A 16284-nucleotide genomic window follows, 5' to 3' on the forward strand; every position below is an offset into this window, starting at 1 on the left:
TTCTTTATTTTTTATTATAATGCAAGTTTGTTAAGATTTTTCTCCAAATCTCTACATAGCTTACTCAACTTGAATGCCATTTCCCTTGTATGCCACACAGGCACTTTGACAGAATATTTCTTCATGGCAACAGTACTTCTTAGAGCTAGCTGAATGCATTCATTTTCTGCCACTGCTTGGTTTTCATTATTGAATAGCTTAATCACTTGCAGGACTAGTCACATTCTCTCTCTCTCTCTCTCTCTCTCACACACACACACACACATTTACACACACAACTACCCCCCTACACAACTACCCCCCACACTCACACACACCAAAAACAGCCTGATGAGCAAACTTCTCAAAACAGTAGTTTCCTAAGAAGTTCCTCTCATCATGTCATGGGACTGTTTGGGGGCCTTTTTGTCTCTCCTCAAGCAGAGAATTCAGGAAGCCTTGGGCTGGGGTGGGAGGGATAGTTATTTGTGAATGAAATTCCTGTTGGATCTCTTGGCACTCAGAGAAGAGTAAAGTGTCTCATCTTCTGAGAGCTGAATTCAGGGTAGTAGGAAAGATCATATTCTTCCTACCCACATGTATATCCCTTCTGTCTTATCAAGAATAATAATCTTCCCCTATGGGTAGAGAGCAACAAAATTTACACAGCTCCTTCTTATCTATTCATACATATGATTCTCACAGAAAACTGGAAAGATAAGTTAGGCTATGTGTTGATTAATTTTATGTATTAACTTGACTGGGCCATAGCAATGCTAGACATCTGGTCAAAGATTATTCTGGGTGTTTCTTTATTATTTTTAATAGGAATATAACTAGATATGTGGATTCTTTTCCAAGTTATATGATATATGATAGCAGAGAATTTCTTTTTATGCACTGCCACATCCAGCACCTAGATCAGTGTCAATTCATAGTAGCCTCTATACTTTTGTTGAATTAATTAAGAAACTCAATAGCATCTATGAGATAAGGTACTTTGACCCATTTGACAGATGAGAATACTGAGAATAAAAGAGGTTTGACAACTGTCAAGTGTTTCAGAGTTGAGAAGTATGAAAGCCAGGCCCTTCAATGTCAGACTTGTGATTCTGAGATCAGTACCTCGATCCCTCCACTCGAGGTACTGTCTAACCTAGCACAAACTGACATTGCAGATACAAGCTATGAATAAATATGCTGAACAATTTATCATCAAAAGTGAGCTGGTATTTTTTTCTTTTTTAACATTATCTATTAAAACATTTTATTCTGTAAATGACAACTGATGTTTTATGTTCAAGGACCTTTGTATAACATGTGACACTTTCAATCAGTTCAATAGTCGAGTGTTCAGCAAAGAAATCTGACTGTAATGAAAAGCTCAATATGAATTTCCAGGGCTTTGAAAATGAAAGAACAAGGAGCAATGACCTTTCAACCAGCCACATTATAGAATGGTGGCTAAATATGCACTCTTATTTTTTCATAATGGACCACTAGTTAAATTTTACCCCACATTTACTTCTAGGAATCTGAGAATCTCAAATCTGGAAGGATTTTGGTAATCATTAATAGCCCCATTTAACTGGTGAGAAAACTGAGGTTCAAAGCACTCCTATTAAACAGCAGAGCCAAGATTAGAAGTTTCTTGCTTTCCAGACTATAACAGAATTTACTACTCTTATCTCTTGAATTTTGGGAGTATCTTTTCTTTTTTTCTTTTTAATTGAAATATAGCTGAATATGTGGATTCTTTTCCAAGTTACACTCAGTTTGTGGTCTTGGATAAAGTACCCTCTCTATTTGAGGCTCAGTTTTCACAATCTACAAAATGAGTGGCATGAAAAAAATTTTTGTGTGGGAAGTAGGGAGAACACAGGGAAAGTAAAACCTTTTTCCAAAGCTGTAAGCAACAACCTCAGAGAAGGCAATGGCACCCCACAGTTGCCTGGAAAATCCAATGGACAGAGGAGCCTGGTAGGCTGCAGTCCATGGGGTCGCTAAGAGTCAGACACGACTGAGCGACTTCACTTTCATTTTTCACTTTCATGCATTGGAGAAGGAAATGGCAACCCACTCCAGTGTTCTTGCCTGGAGTGTCCCAGAGACGGGGTAGCCTGGTGGGCTGCCATCTATGGGGTAGCACAGAGTTGGACATGACTGAAGCGACTTAGCAGCAGCAGCAGCAAGCAACAATCTAACACATAAAGCAAAAACCTAGGTGTTCTGGATAAATCAAAAGTAGGAGATCCAAACTTTCTCTTGCCCCTGTCTATCCCCTTCCTGTGAGGAGCTGCCATGGCAACCCTAGGGTTCTGAGGCAGAGAGTCTACAATCCTTTTGTATAAACAGCCAAATACTAAATATTTCAGGCTTTTCAGGCCATATCGTTTCTGTCAATGCTACTCAAATCTGTGTACCGTGAAGGCATAGTGAGCTTGACTGTGCTCCAATAAAACTTTCAGTTCAGTTCAGTTGCTCAGTCGTGTCTGACTCTTTGAGACCCCATGAACTGCAGCACGCCAGGCCTCCCTTTCCATCACCAATAAAACTTTAGGGACACTGAAATTAGAATTTCATATAAATTTCCATGTAATTTCATGTATGTGTGTCACAAAATATTCTTCTTTCAATTTTTCCCAACTATTTAGAAATGTAAAAGCCATTCTTAGTCTGAGGGCTGGATTTGACCGTTAGGCTGTAACTTGCTGACCCTTGATCTAAAGAGTTGAGCTCAATTATACCCAATATCAACCAGATTGGACATTATAGCTAAGACAGTCCAGAAGCAACTTAAGCAGTATAAAAAGTAAAGCCCAAAATTATATTGTTGCCATGGAAATTCCAGAAAGTAGATAACACAGTACATTGGGTCTGCTCAAGAGTAGGGGACCACAAAAAGGAGAAGGCTCAAATTCTGATCCTACTCCTCACTTTCCCAGGCTGATCTGCATTTCAAACTACTTGGCAATTCATCTACTGTCAGAACTTCAACTGTAACCAATGCCTCGCAATCCTTCTGTGAGCTCAATGTGTAGATCACAAACTGCCTGTTAGCTATCTTCCATTTGAGGCTATTTGAACATCTTAGACTTAACGTAGCTCAGACTGTATTAGTCATGTCCTCTCTCTACCCGCTCTAAATACTGTTCCTCATTTTGTATTCCCTATCTCTGTGAAGGATATTACCATCCACTTGGTCTCACAAAAAGACTGTCACTAAAGGGACGTAATGGAGTGCTAGAATACATCAAGTCTTGATTGGTCCTTCACCCAATTGATGGCAGCATTTTTACTATTGGCCACATTTTAGCTGTTGGTCACGTCTATTAGGTTGTAGCTTATAGTCCAAAGCTGAGTTCAAGCCCTTAATCTCTGCATTTCTACACTGATAGGCATACATGTGGGTTAACTGTGACAATAACTGTAGGTTGTCTCCCAATGGCCCCTTATTCCTTTGTATCAGAAAACTTTTCCCTGATTGTTAGCTGTGCACATAACAAGCCAGTTTATATGACTACATTTCCAAGTTTCCCTTGCAGCTGGAAGTGTCCACGTGACTTAGTTCTGACCAATTAGATTTAAAGTGAAAGTGAGGTTGCTCAGTCGTGTCAGACTCTTTGCGACCCGTGGACTGTAGCCCACCAAGCTCCTCTGTCCATGGGATTCTCCAGGCAAGAAAACTGGAGTGGGTTGCCATTTCCTTCTCCAGGGGATCTTCCCGACCCAGGGATCGAACCCAGGTCTCCCACATTGCAGGCAGATGCTTTAACCTCTGCACCACCAGGGAAGCCCTAGTTAGATTTAAGGAGAAGTGTTAAATAGAATTTCATGGAAAGTTTCTTTTAAAAAGGAAGGTCAAGTCCTTTTCCTCCTCTTTTATGCTTCCTCATACCTAAAATGTGGATATTGATAAATGTTCTGGAGCTTCAACACCTATCTTTGATCATGGAGCAACCTCCATAATAAAAGCAAAATGCTAAGGATGGTGGAGCAGAGAAGTCCCCAAAGACTTCCTAAAGCTACCATATTGGCCCTGATATGCCTATATTCTGACCTATTTTATGTGAAGGAATGAAATCTGCATGTTTTAAGCCACTGTGAATAGATTCCTATTATTCATAGCAGAAATAAATCAACCATTAAACTTACCAGTTGCCACTCTATCTTGCTTATGCAGAGATTTCCACCAACTCAAATGCTGTGGCTTTTATATTGGCAACATGAAATTTGTCATGGAATTAGTTCAAGAATCCATAGTCTCCAAAGCAGTGGCATGCCAAGAGTGGAACAATAGGAGTAGACAATCCTTAGTGCAGGTAATGAAAGAGTACACTACCTATAGATTATTTTAAGACTAAAAGTAAAAGTGTACTTTTATTATCACTATGCAGCACCAATTTTAAATAACCTCAGTAACAGAATATTCCTCCTTGAAAAAAATCTTTCATTGGTCAAAACGCTAAACAACTATTGTTATTACTGAGTTTTAGTAATATATACATACAGTTTCAAAGCAACTTTTATTACTTATCCTTTAATAATATTGTATTGTACATGGAAGTTGATTCAGAGTTGATTCAGCTGATTCCAGTTGTACACTTGCCACCCCCAACATGCACACAGATTTTACATGTGTTCCTTTAGTTCATTTTACTTTGAAAAGGTTTGTGTGCATGGGTGCTAAGTCATTTCTGTCATATCCAGCTCTTTGTGACCCTATGGACTCCTAGAGGACCCCTCCAGGCTCCTCTGTCCATGGGATTCTCCAGGCAAGAATACGGGAATGGGTTGCCATGCCCTGCTCCAGGGGATTTTCCCCACTCGGGGATCAAACCCATGTCTCTCACATCTACTGCATTGACAGGTGAGTTCTTTATCACTAGTGCCACCTGAGAAGCCTAGATTAAGGAACATTCAAAGTAGCTTTGGGTGCATTTCATGTCTGCAGATCCCTGTGGGACTAAATGTTCCAGAATTTAAATAGCAGATGTGAAGTAAACAAAGATAGCACAATAATTGTAATCAAAGATACAATGTAAGTTATTTCAATTCTGTCATTTGTGACCAATTAGAGTTTTTACTTGTGTTTAAAATATAGAAGAGAAAACAATACAAACTATAGAGTGTAGTACTTTTGTTCAATAAGTACAGATTTTAAATCAAATATGAGATGTTACTGAATTTGAATATCTTTAAAATTGAATTATTCTTTTTCATTGTTATTTGAAAATTTAAAAAAATCAATAAAATAATTATTAGAACTGATTATTACACGATTACTGAAAATAATTTTGTCACATAGAGGAGTATTAAAAATGATCCATTCCAGATGTTCCATATGTTAAGTGTATCATATCTCCAAAATACTAATAATATACTTAATATTTTCCAGAATCCCAGAAAGCAAAAGACTGATTCATTGATAATCAATACAGAATCAACCCTTAGTTAGCCCACTAGAGGCCAGGAGCCCAAAGAAGATCATTTGATCATTGACTTAGACACAAAATTCCCTTGCATGCATCTACCCACTCTGTGTTCATTCTAGCTCCACATTCAGCCATCTGAGATTTGGATGACTGGCCAGAAAGGAGAAAGATACAGATCATCTATAATGCTCAGTACAGTCCTTTCATACAGATTATCATCACCCTGGCCCAAGCCACCATCACCTCTAACCTGAACTATTACAAGTGCCACCTCACAGCTCTTTGCTCCGCTACAATGTATTATCCTCTTAAAACTTAAGTTAGATTAAGTCCCTCATCTGTTTGAAACCTTCCAAAAATTACCCATCTCACTCAGATCAAATGTCCCCAGGACAGTGGCCTCCTTGTGTTCCTTAAACAAACCAAATGTACTCTCTCTCTCTTTCTCTGGCTGTTTTTTCATCCATTTCACCTAAATATCCCCACAGACTTTGTTCCTTCATTTCCTTCACATATCCACTCAAATGTTTCTTAGTTAGAGAGGTTCGACTGACATCTAATACATTATTCCAACTCTATCTCTATTCTCATACTAGGTTTCCTTTTTCTTCTTAGAGCTAAGCCCCTTCTGACATATTGCATAGTTATTTGTGCAATTGTTTAGTGAGCCCCTTCAACCCCTTGAATGTACGATATATGATAGCAGAGAATTTCTTTTTGTTCACTGCTACCTCCAATACCTAGATCAGCATCAATTCATAGTAGCCTCTATATTTTTGTTGAATTAATTAAGAAACTCAATAGCATCTATGAGATAAGGTACTTTGCCCCATTTGATGGATGAGAATACTGAGAATGAAAGAGGTTTGACAACTGTCAAGTGTTTCAGAGTTGAGAAGTATGAAAGCCAGGCCCTTCAATGTCAGACTTGTGATTCTGAGATCAGTACCTCGATCCCTCCACTCGAGGTACTGTCTAACCTAGCACAAACTGACATTGCAGATACAAGCTATGAATAAATATGCTGAACAATTTATCATCAAAAGTGAGCTGGTATTTTTTTCTTTTTTAACATTATCTATTAAAACATTTTATTCTGTAAATGACAACTGATGTTTTATGTTCAAGGACCTTTGTATAACATGTGACACTTTCAATCAGTTCAATAGTCGAGTGTTCAGCAAAGAAATCTGACTGTAATGAAAAGCTCAATATGAATTTCCAGGGCTTTGAAAATGAAAGAACAAGGAGCAATGACCTTCCAACCAGCCACATTATAGAATGGTAGCTAAATATGCACTCTTATTTTTTCATAATGGACCACTAGTTAAATTTTACCCAACATTTACTTCTAGGAATCTGAGAATCTCAGATCTGGAAGGATTTTGGTAATCATTAATAGCCCCATTTAACTGGTGAGAAAACTGAGGTTCAAAGCACTCCTGTTAAACAGCAGAGCCAAGATTAGAAGTTTCTTGCTTTCCAGGCTATAATGGAATTTACTACTCCTATCACTTGAATTCTGGCAAACAGTTAAATAAATGCTTTCATCATACACTATTCACTACTTCAGTCCCCTAAAAATATTATGTGATTTCTCCATCAATCTTCAATTACATAGTTTCCACAAGGTTTCTGTTACCCTCTCTTCTTTCTCATACACAATTAGCAAAACTTCAAATTTCTCTATTAACTTAATCTGTTATCAATGGGTGGCTCTGGATCCCTATGCTATAATATACTTAGAGGAGGAGGGAAGTATCTCCTTGACTCAGCTTCCAGAAATACTGGGACTTTCTTTTCTTTTCTTTTCTTTTTTTTTTCTGGCAAATTTCATGGCATTCGTTCATTATGAAAGAAGTCCTTTACCAAGATCATGATTCTCTGTTCCTTTCTGCCTTCCTCAGCACCATTTGATGATTCTGTGGAGCAGTGGAGAGGGACACTGACAGAGTCAGGAGACTCCTGTGCTGGACTGAGCTCTACCTTCATGGAGCTGTGTGGCCCTGGGCAAGTCTCTCTCACTCTCTGGAACACAACTTTCCTGGATGGACAACATGGGTCTGAAGGTGTTTTCGTGTTCTATTGCTTTCTGGTTCTACAAACATTTGAAATAGCCTTATGGGACCCTACAGAAAGAGGAAGATCTGAGAAGAGTCTCTTAAAGCCCTGGCACATACAGACTGAATGACTTCAAGAACCACTGAAACAGAGGTCTGAGGAAACTCCTCTGAACACAGTCTTAGCCCACACCAGATTTACGCCTCCCTTCCAGAATGGAAACAAAAACAGAGTTAAATATCCGTTTTTTCCCAAAAGCTTCAGGCTACCTTCCTTCAGCTGCAAGTTATGGGTAGCAGTGGGGAACTGTAGGCTGGCATTGCCATCAGTGCCTGCTGACCCAACCTGACTACCCTCCAAGACTCTCTTGATGCCTCCCAGCTGAAGACAAAGGCATGGTGGTCTCCCATGACTTGAGCTACCCCTCGCTGAGTCAGAGAGTCATCAGGATGAAGCCACCACTTCCTCTCTGCAAAGGAAGTCATTCCAAGGTCTCCAGGTAGAGAAGGGAACATAACAGCATACAGTGAACTGTTGGGAGGATGATAGTAAACACACACACAAGCACACAGTCCTTGGATGGGGGTGGCAGAGAGAATTCTAACCGAATGGGGCCAGACCCATTTCCAGAATGGCAGGCTCTGTAGCCTCTCCTTGGCAAAGCCTCAAGTGTGGACAGGGTGACCCCAGCCTAGGCAAGGAAAAGCTTCAGGACTCCCCCAGGCACCTTCTCTGAGAGGGGCTCTCTGGCTCTCCCAGTAAGGGGATACACACAGCCTATTTGGGGGACCATGCAGTTCTCCCATACTGCCCCCTCCACAATCCCAGGCTTTGTAACTTCCCCCTCTTTCCCAACCCCGTGCCACCCTCCACCCTCACCCGCCCCCGGCCAATCCTCTCTCCTGAGAGACTCACTGCTCCCAGAGAGTCCCTCTACCCACCCCCTTGCCTCTCTGGTTTGCCAGGTGACCCCCCCCCCACCCCCCGCCACACACACACACACTCCTATCCCACTCCCACTCCGGGGTGGTAAGAAAGGGGACGGAGAAGGGAGGGGGCTTTCCTCACAGGCAGGCGAGCAAAGACTCCTAAAATGGCCACAGCAAGCTTGCTGGTATCTCAAGGACAGCGGAGAGGGCTGTGTGCCGAAGCTAGGGGGCTCACTGCATGGCGGCTGGTGAAGGAACTGGGGGTGGGGCTAGGGGACTGAAGCTGGGGAAGCTGCGGTTATGTTCACTCACCATTCCCGATCCGCCCCTTATCCACTGCATGGTGCTAATGAAGTCCGGCTTCTCCTCAAGGCCCTGGAGGCTGTTGCGGGTTGTTTCAGGCAGGCTGGGCTGGCAGGGCTGGAGCAAGCGAAAGCCCCAGCGCCCCCTCCCCCTCGTTTCCTTCACAGCCCTACAGCCCAATCCCCTCCTCTCTGGAACTCGCCTTCATTCAGCTTTTTCCATCCCTGCAGCAGGCTCTGCCTCTCTACCCTACAGCTCCCAAGGTGCTTGGCCTGGGGAGATGTGGGGGGGGGGTTCCCACCGACCGCCTTTGTCCTTTGCCAAGGCTTGAGATCTGGGAGGCAGGGATGCAGGGAGATGATGTGGGTGAATGCCCGGGAGAAGGCAGCTGCCACCTCTGCCTGCCTCCGGCTGTGCTGGAGTTAGATGCTGTTTATTGTGGGGCTCCCCAATTGTGTCGAGTCAGCGAAAAGTCCTTTCCAAAGTTGCCAGAGGTGTTGGGCCAGGCTTTGAAATAATAGGATTCTGCCCCCGTGAAGCCATGCCAACACTCTCTTGCTTTATCACTTTCACTTCTCAGAACAACCTTGTGGAGGCAGGCATTGGTATCTCCATATTACAGATAAATAAGTGGAGGTTTAGATGATGGAAGAGACCTACCTAAGGTCACATAAAAAAGATAGTCTCAAGTTTACCCTCTGCAGCTTTCCATGCTTCTTTTGCTATAATTCATACAAACACACACACACCCTCATGAATCTTCCTGACACCCTCAGGAATATAAAAGGTAGCTTGTTGATGGATGAATTTTCCATTTGCTTAGTTTGCTGAGAATAAGTCAAATGAACATCAGCAAAACAGGCAAACGGAGAAACCACCCACCTCTTCGTGATGTCTCTAACTCTATGCAATTCAACCCAGACTGGCCCCTCTGCATCTGCTGGGAGTTGATGCTGTTGGTCACATTCATACCCATTATTATTGCATATAGTCTTACAATAACTTTGTGAGGAAGACATGACAGTGAGTGCTAATTAATTAGTCCCTCATTATAGATGTGAACATTGAAGACTAGAGAGTGAAAGATATTTGCCCATGGTAGCACAACCAAAGAAGGCAAGAATTCAAGGCTCCTGACCCACAGGGAGGTTCAAGCAAGAAAGGAATTACAAAAAGCAGAGATTGGGGTTACAGCAAGAAGGAATTAAAATATGACATCAGAAAGAAGTGCCTGAAGGTGATCGATATGAAGACATCACTGGCATACTCCACACACTACCTTACTGTCCTCTCCTTTCTAGCAAATTCTCCCCTCTTCATCCAAGGCATTGTTTTGGCCAAACAGCTGCCCTAATATCAAAATAACTGCCTTAATGAGTATTCAGTCCTGGGAGGGGTATAAGCAGAAGCTGAATTGTCCTTTGGCAAGGGATTCCTGAATCAAATGGGAACTTAGCCTGGGTGACCTTTCAACTTTCTTTCAAGTCTGATGGTTCAGTATTCAGAGATTCTACAATGTCTCCTCACTGTCTCATCTAGGGACCTTCATTCACAGTGAGGCTCTTGAATGCACCTATCTGGCCAACCAGCCCATTCAAGCTCTCACGACTCTATAAAAATCTCTTTAAGTCCTGACACTAGGCACACAGCCTCTAGAAAGCTTTTCTGAAATACTCTTAAGACCTGATTTTATCATCTTTCATCTAAATTCTATAGTGCCACCTTTAGTTTTCTCAATTGAAAATAATCTTTTACTCACTGATGTTATAGGCTGAATTGTGCAGTCCTCCCCTAAATTCGTATGTTGAAGTGCAAACCCCAGTGCCTCAGAATGTGACTGTATTTGGAGACAGGGTCTTTAACGAGGTAGTTAAGTAAAAATAAGATCATTGTATAGGCCCTACTCCAATATGTTTGGTGTCCTTACATGAAGAGGAAATTTGGACACGGGTGAAGACCATATGAAGACAAAGGAGAAGACAGCCATCTATAAGACAAGGAAAGAGGCCTTGGAAAAGACTACCTTGATCTTGGACTTTCTAGCCTTTGGATTTGTAAGAAAGTAAATTTATGTTATTTAAGCCACCCAGACTGCAGTACTTCATTATGGTAGTCCTGACAAATTAATACACTAGTTATGTGTACACTTTTCTATTTAATATCACTTAAGCAGAAATATAAGTTTTTGTTTGTTTGTTTGTTTGTTTGTTTGTTTGTTTTTTAAGTAGAGGCAATGAATTACTAACCTTGCTATCTCCTACAATAGTGACTGGCACATAGGAGATATCCAATAAAATATGGATTTTTTTTAATGGATACATTCAGTCGACAATATTATTGAGGGGATATTTGTATACATATAGCTGATTTATTCATTGTACGGCATAACTAACACAACATTGTAAAGCAACTGTACTCCAATTAAAAAAATAAATAAATAAAAAGACAAAACATAAAAAATATTATTGAGCTTCCTTGTTCCAGGCATTGGGATAGCTATTCAAGATACAAGACAAACTTCCTTATGGACTTTGTAATCTACTTGAAGTGGAGAAAAAATAAACAACATAAAAGTAAACAAACAAGGTAATGAACGGTTGTGACACATGCTTTGAAGAAAATACACCAATTTGTGTGATAGTGAGAAGCCTTGGGATTATAGAAGTTGTCTATATCAATAAAGATCCAGTCAAGAAAATAAAAACCACTCTAGATATTTCTTCTGTATGGTTTAATACAGAGAACAAATCACACTGTCAAAACGAAGAAACCAAATAGGGGATGGTGGGGCAAGCCAAAATGCAGCAACCACAGAAAACTGTTACCAGTTTTCTACCCATTTAGAGCTAGATGGGTAATGGGAAAAGGTAATGTTTGTCAGATGGAGAAGGCACTGGTGACCCACTCCAGTACCCTTGCCTGGAAACTTCCATGGACAGAGGAGCCTGGTAGGCTGCGGCCAATGGGGTCGCGAAGAGTCAGACACGACTGAGTGACTTCACTTTCACTTTTCACTTTCATGCATTGGAGAAGGGAATGGCAACCCACTCCAGTGTTCTTGCCTGGAGGATCCCAGGGATGGGCGACCCTGGTGGGCTGCCGTCTATGGGGGTCGCACAGAGTTGGACACGACTGACCTGACTTAGCAGCAGCAGCAAAGTTGTCAGAACCCAGAAACTGGTATTAAATTGAAGCTAAAAGCATGGGGTGGTTGGCCTAATGGTGCAGGTGCCATGAATAGAGGAATTATCCCCAGAAGCTAGAGTCACTGAGGAGATAGAGCCACTTCCAGAATACACCTCTCTGAAGCAGGAGGTAAAGGAATACTCTTCCTCCTGTCCACCAGTCTCCCACAGGTGTCTTCCTTTGGACAAAACAAGTGAGACAGCAAGGGAATCTAAGAAATTTAGTTTGTAGGAGAAGAGGGAAGAATTGATTTGAGGGCAAATATTTCAGTGTTAATATATGATATGTGTGGAAGAACAGATGTTGATCCCATAGGCATAGACACTACCAAATCCAGTATGTCTGGAGTGCTATTTGCTTAATACATATGAGCAGCTATAGGTGATAAAATGAGGTGGCACTAGTGGTAAAGAACCTGCCTGCCAATGCAGGAGACATTTAAGAGACACAGGTTAAATCCCTAGATCAGGAAGATCCCTTGGAAAAGGGAATGGAAACCCACTCCAGTATTCCTGCCTAGAGAATCCTATGGACAGAGAAGCCTGGGGTCACAAAGAGTTGGACGCAACTGAAGCAACTTAGCAAGTACCCAGTGTAGAAGGTTAGAGTATAAGCTCTGAGGCCAGAACTGCTTGAATTTAATTATTGACTTTGGTAATTACTCAGCCAGGTATTTAATGTTCTGCATCTCGATAGTTTTCTTATCTGTGAAATAAGGGTAATAATATTGTCTACTTCACTAGATTGTTTTGAACATTTGATAAATTTGTCCATAGAAAGAAAGTACTTAGCACAAACCCTGGCAACCAGTAAGTGTTCAGAAAAGGTCTGTGCCCCAGACCTCGCCTTTGAAGTCCTGTGATTTCCCAGAAGCCTATTTGGTACTTAACCTTGCATCAGCTCTCAGTGGACAAGTGCCAAATGCTGTCCTCTTTTCAGCCATGAGCAGCATGAGGAGAGAGACAATCATAGGTATGTCCCCAGCTACATTCTCTTTATTTGAGTCCATCGTGATTCAAGGAACTCAGAGGCAGGCTTCTGAGGGCAGAGCTACCAGGGCAAATTAGCCACTGTCTACTGTGGCTGTGGCTTTGTGCAGAATAAAGAACTGAATTCACTACAGTTGGGTAACCTGGTTCAAGTGCCCAGCTTCTCTGCATCACATTTCTCAATTATCCAATGAATAAACTAATTGTCATTTATGTAATAGTCTTCAGTCCAGTTCAGTCACTCAGTCGTGTCTGACTCTTTATGATCCCATGGACTGCAGCACGCCAAGCCTCCTTGTCCATCACCAACTCCCAGAGTTTACTCAAACTCATGTCCATTGAGTCAGTGATGCCATCCAACCATCTTATGCTCTGTTGTCCCCTTCTCCCGCCTTCAGTCTTTCTAGTTGGATCTCCTTGCAGTCCAAGGGACTCTCAAGAGTCTTCTCCAACACCACAGTTCAAAAGCATCAATTATTCAGTGCTCAGGTTTTATTATGGTCCAACTCTCACATCCATACTTGACTACTGGAAAAACCATAGCCTTGACGAGGTGGACCTTTGTTGGCAAAGTAATGTCTCTGCTTTTTAATATGCTGTCTAGGTTGGTCATAACTTTTCTTGCAAGGAGTAAGCATCTTGTAATTTCATGGCTGCAGTCACCATCTGCAGTGATCTTAGAGCCCCCAAAACTAAAGTCTGTCATTGTTTCCACTGTTTCCCTATCTATTTGCCATGAAGTGATGGGACCAGATGCCATGATCTTTGTTTTCTGAATGTTGAGCTTTAAGCCAATTTTTTCATTCTCCTTTTTCACTTTCATCAAGAGGCTCTTTAGTTCTTCTTTGCTTTCTGCCATAAGGGTAGTGTCATCTGCATATCTGAGGTTATTGATATTTTTCCTGGAAATCTTGATTCCAGCTTGTGCTTCATCCAAATTGTAATAATCTTAAACAATCACTTATGCATATATATCAAAGTTGGCAATGATCTCCAAGATTATCTTCTTCAACATTCTCATTTTAGAGATGATAACATGTTCAGTTCAGTTGCTCAGTAGTGTCCATCTCTTTGCGACCCCATGGACTGCAGCAGGGCAAGAATCCCTATCGATTACCAGCTCCTGGATCTTGCTCACATTCATGTCCATCGAGTCAGTGATGCCATCAAACCATTGCATCCTATATCTTCCCTTTCTCCTCTGCCTTCAATCTTTCCCAGCATCAGGGTGTTTGCCAATGAGTCAGTTCTTCACATCAGGTGGCTAAAGAATTGGAGTTTCAGCCTCAGCATCAGTCCTTCCAATGAATATTCAGGACTGATTTCCTTTAGAATGGACTGGTTGGATCTCCTTGCAGTCCAAGGGACTCTCAAGAGTCTTCTCCAATACCACAGTTCAAAAGCATTAATTCTTCAGTGCTCAGGTTTTGTTATGGTCCAGCCGACATCCATACATGTCTTTGGAAAAGCAATAGCTTTGACTAAATGTAACTTGTGGGTAAAGTAATGAATTGTCTAGGCTGGTCATACCTTTTCTTCCAAGGAACAAGCATCTTTTAATTTCATGGCTGCAATCACCATCTGCAGTGATTTTGGAGCCCAAGAAAAATGTCTCGCTGTTTTGATTGTTTCCCCATCTATTTGCCATGAAGGGATGGGACCAGATGCCATGCCATGATCTTCATTTTTTTGATTGTTGAGTCTTAAGCCAGATTTTTCACTCTCCTCTTTCACTTTCATCAAGAGGCTCTTTAGTTCCTCTTCACTTTTTACCATAAGGGTGGTGTCATCTGCATATCTGAGGTTATTGATATTTCTCCCAGAAAACTTGATTCCAGCTTGTGCTTCAACCAGCCCAGCATTTTGCATGATTTACACTGCATATAAATTAAATAAGCAGGGTGACAATATACAGCCTTGACATACTCCTTTGACAATTTCGAATCAGTCCATTGTTTCATGTCTGGTCCTAACTCTTGCTTCTTGACCTGCATACAGATTTCTCAGGAGGCAGGTAAGGTCATCTGGTATTCCCATCTTGTTAAGAATTTCCCACAGTTTGTTGTGATCCACACAAAGTCTCTGGCATTGTAAATAAGGCAGAAATATATGTTCTTCTGGAAATCTCTTGCTTTTTCTCTGATCCAATGCATGTTGGCAATTTAATTTCTTGTTCATCTGCCTCTCCTAAATCCAGCTTGAACATCTGGAAGTTCTCTGCTGATGTACTGTTGAAGCCTCATTTGGAGAATATTGAGCCTTACTTTGCTAGCATGTGAGATGAGTGCAACTGTGTGGTAGTTTGAACATTCTTTGGCATTGCCTTTCTTTGGGATTGGAATGAAAACTTATTTTTCCAGTCCTGTGGCCACTGCTGAGTTTTCCAAATTTGCTGGTATATTGGCAGCACCTTCACGGCATCATCTTTCAGGATTTGAAATAGCTCAGCTGGAATTCCATCACCTCCACTAGCTTTGTTCATAGTGATGCTTCCTAAGGCCCACTTGACTTCACATTCCAGGATGGCTGGCTCTAGATAAGTGATCATACCATCATAGTTATCTGAGTCATTAAGATCTTTTTTATACAGTTCTCCTGTATATTCTTGCCACCTCTTCTTAATATCTTCTGCTTCTGTTAGGTCCATACCATTTCTGTCCTTTATTGAGCCCATCTTTTCATGAAATGTTCCCTGGGTATCTCTAATTTTCTTGAAGAGATCTCTAGTCTGTCCCATTCTATTATTTTCCTCTGTTTCTTTGCATTGATCACTGAGGAAGACTTTCTTAACTCTCCTTTCTATTCTTTGAAATTTTGCCTTCAGATGGGTTTATCTTTCCTTTTCTCCTTTGCCTTTCACTTCTCTTCTTTTCTCAGCTATTTGTAAGGCCTCCTCAGACAATCATTTTGCCTTTTTGTATTTCTTTTTCTTAGCGATGGTTTGATCATCACCTCCTGTACAATGTCATGAACTTCAGTCCATAGTTTCTGAGGCACTCTGTCTTTCAGATCTAATCCCTTGACTCTATTTGTCACTTCCACTGTATAATCATAAGGGATTTCATTTAGGTCATAACTGAATGGTCTAGTGATTTTTTTCCTACTTCATTCAATTTAAGTCTGAATTTTGCAATAAGGTGTTCATGATATGAGCCACAGTCAGCTCCCAGTCTTGTTTTTGCTGACTGTATAGAGCTTCTCCATCTTCAGCTGCAAAGAATATAATCAGTCTGATTTTGATATTGCCCATCCGGTGATGTCCATGTCATCCCTTGTGTTGTTAGAAGAGGGTGTTTACTATGACCAGTGTGTTCTCTCCACAAAATTATGTTAGCCTTTGCCCTGTTTCAAGTTGTACTCCAAGGCCAAACTTGCCTGTTATTGCAGGTATATCTTGACTTC

The 16284-nt window shown here is 41.3% G+C and overlaps 1 protein-coding gene across 6 annotated transcripts in view; it reads right to left on the bottom strand.

The window, feature by feature from the left end:
• The window catches only part of ARHGEF9 (Cdc42 guanine nucleotide exchange factor 9), a 456132-nt gene that overhangs the window by 216396 nt on the left and 223452 nt on the right, over nucleotides 1-16284 (bottom strand). The window contains exon 1 of one of the 6 annotated variants that reach the window (XM_070291527.1): nucleotides 8717-8837. The exons of the other annotated variants lie outside the window; for them this stretch is intronic. Within the exon in view, the coding sequence (XP_070147628.1) occupies nucleotides 8717-8746 (30 nt within the window). The 5' untranslated portion in view covers nucleotides 8747-8837. Of the gene's footprint in view, nucleotides 1-8716; nucleotides 8838-16284 lie in introns of those variants that run through there. 6 annotated transcript variants of the gene reach the window in all.

The sequence above is a fragment of the Ovis canadensis genome, chromosome X, assembly GCF_042477335.2.
Source record: "Ovis canadensis isolate MfBH-ARS-UI-01 breed Bighorn chromosome X, ARS-UI_OviCan_v2, whole genome shotgun sequence".
Lineage (NCBI taxonomy): Eukaryota > Metazoa > Chordata > Mammalia > Artiodactyla > Bovidae > Ovis > Ovis canadensis.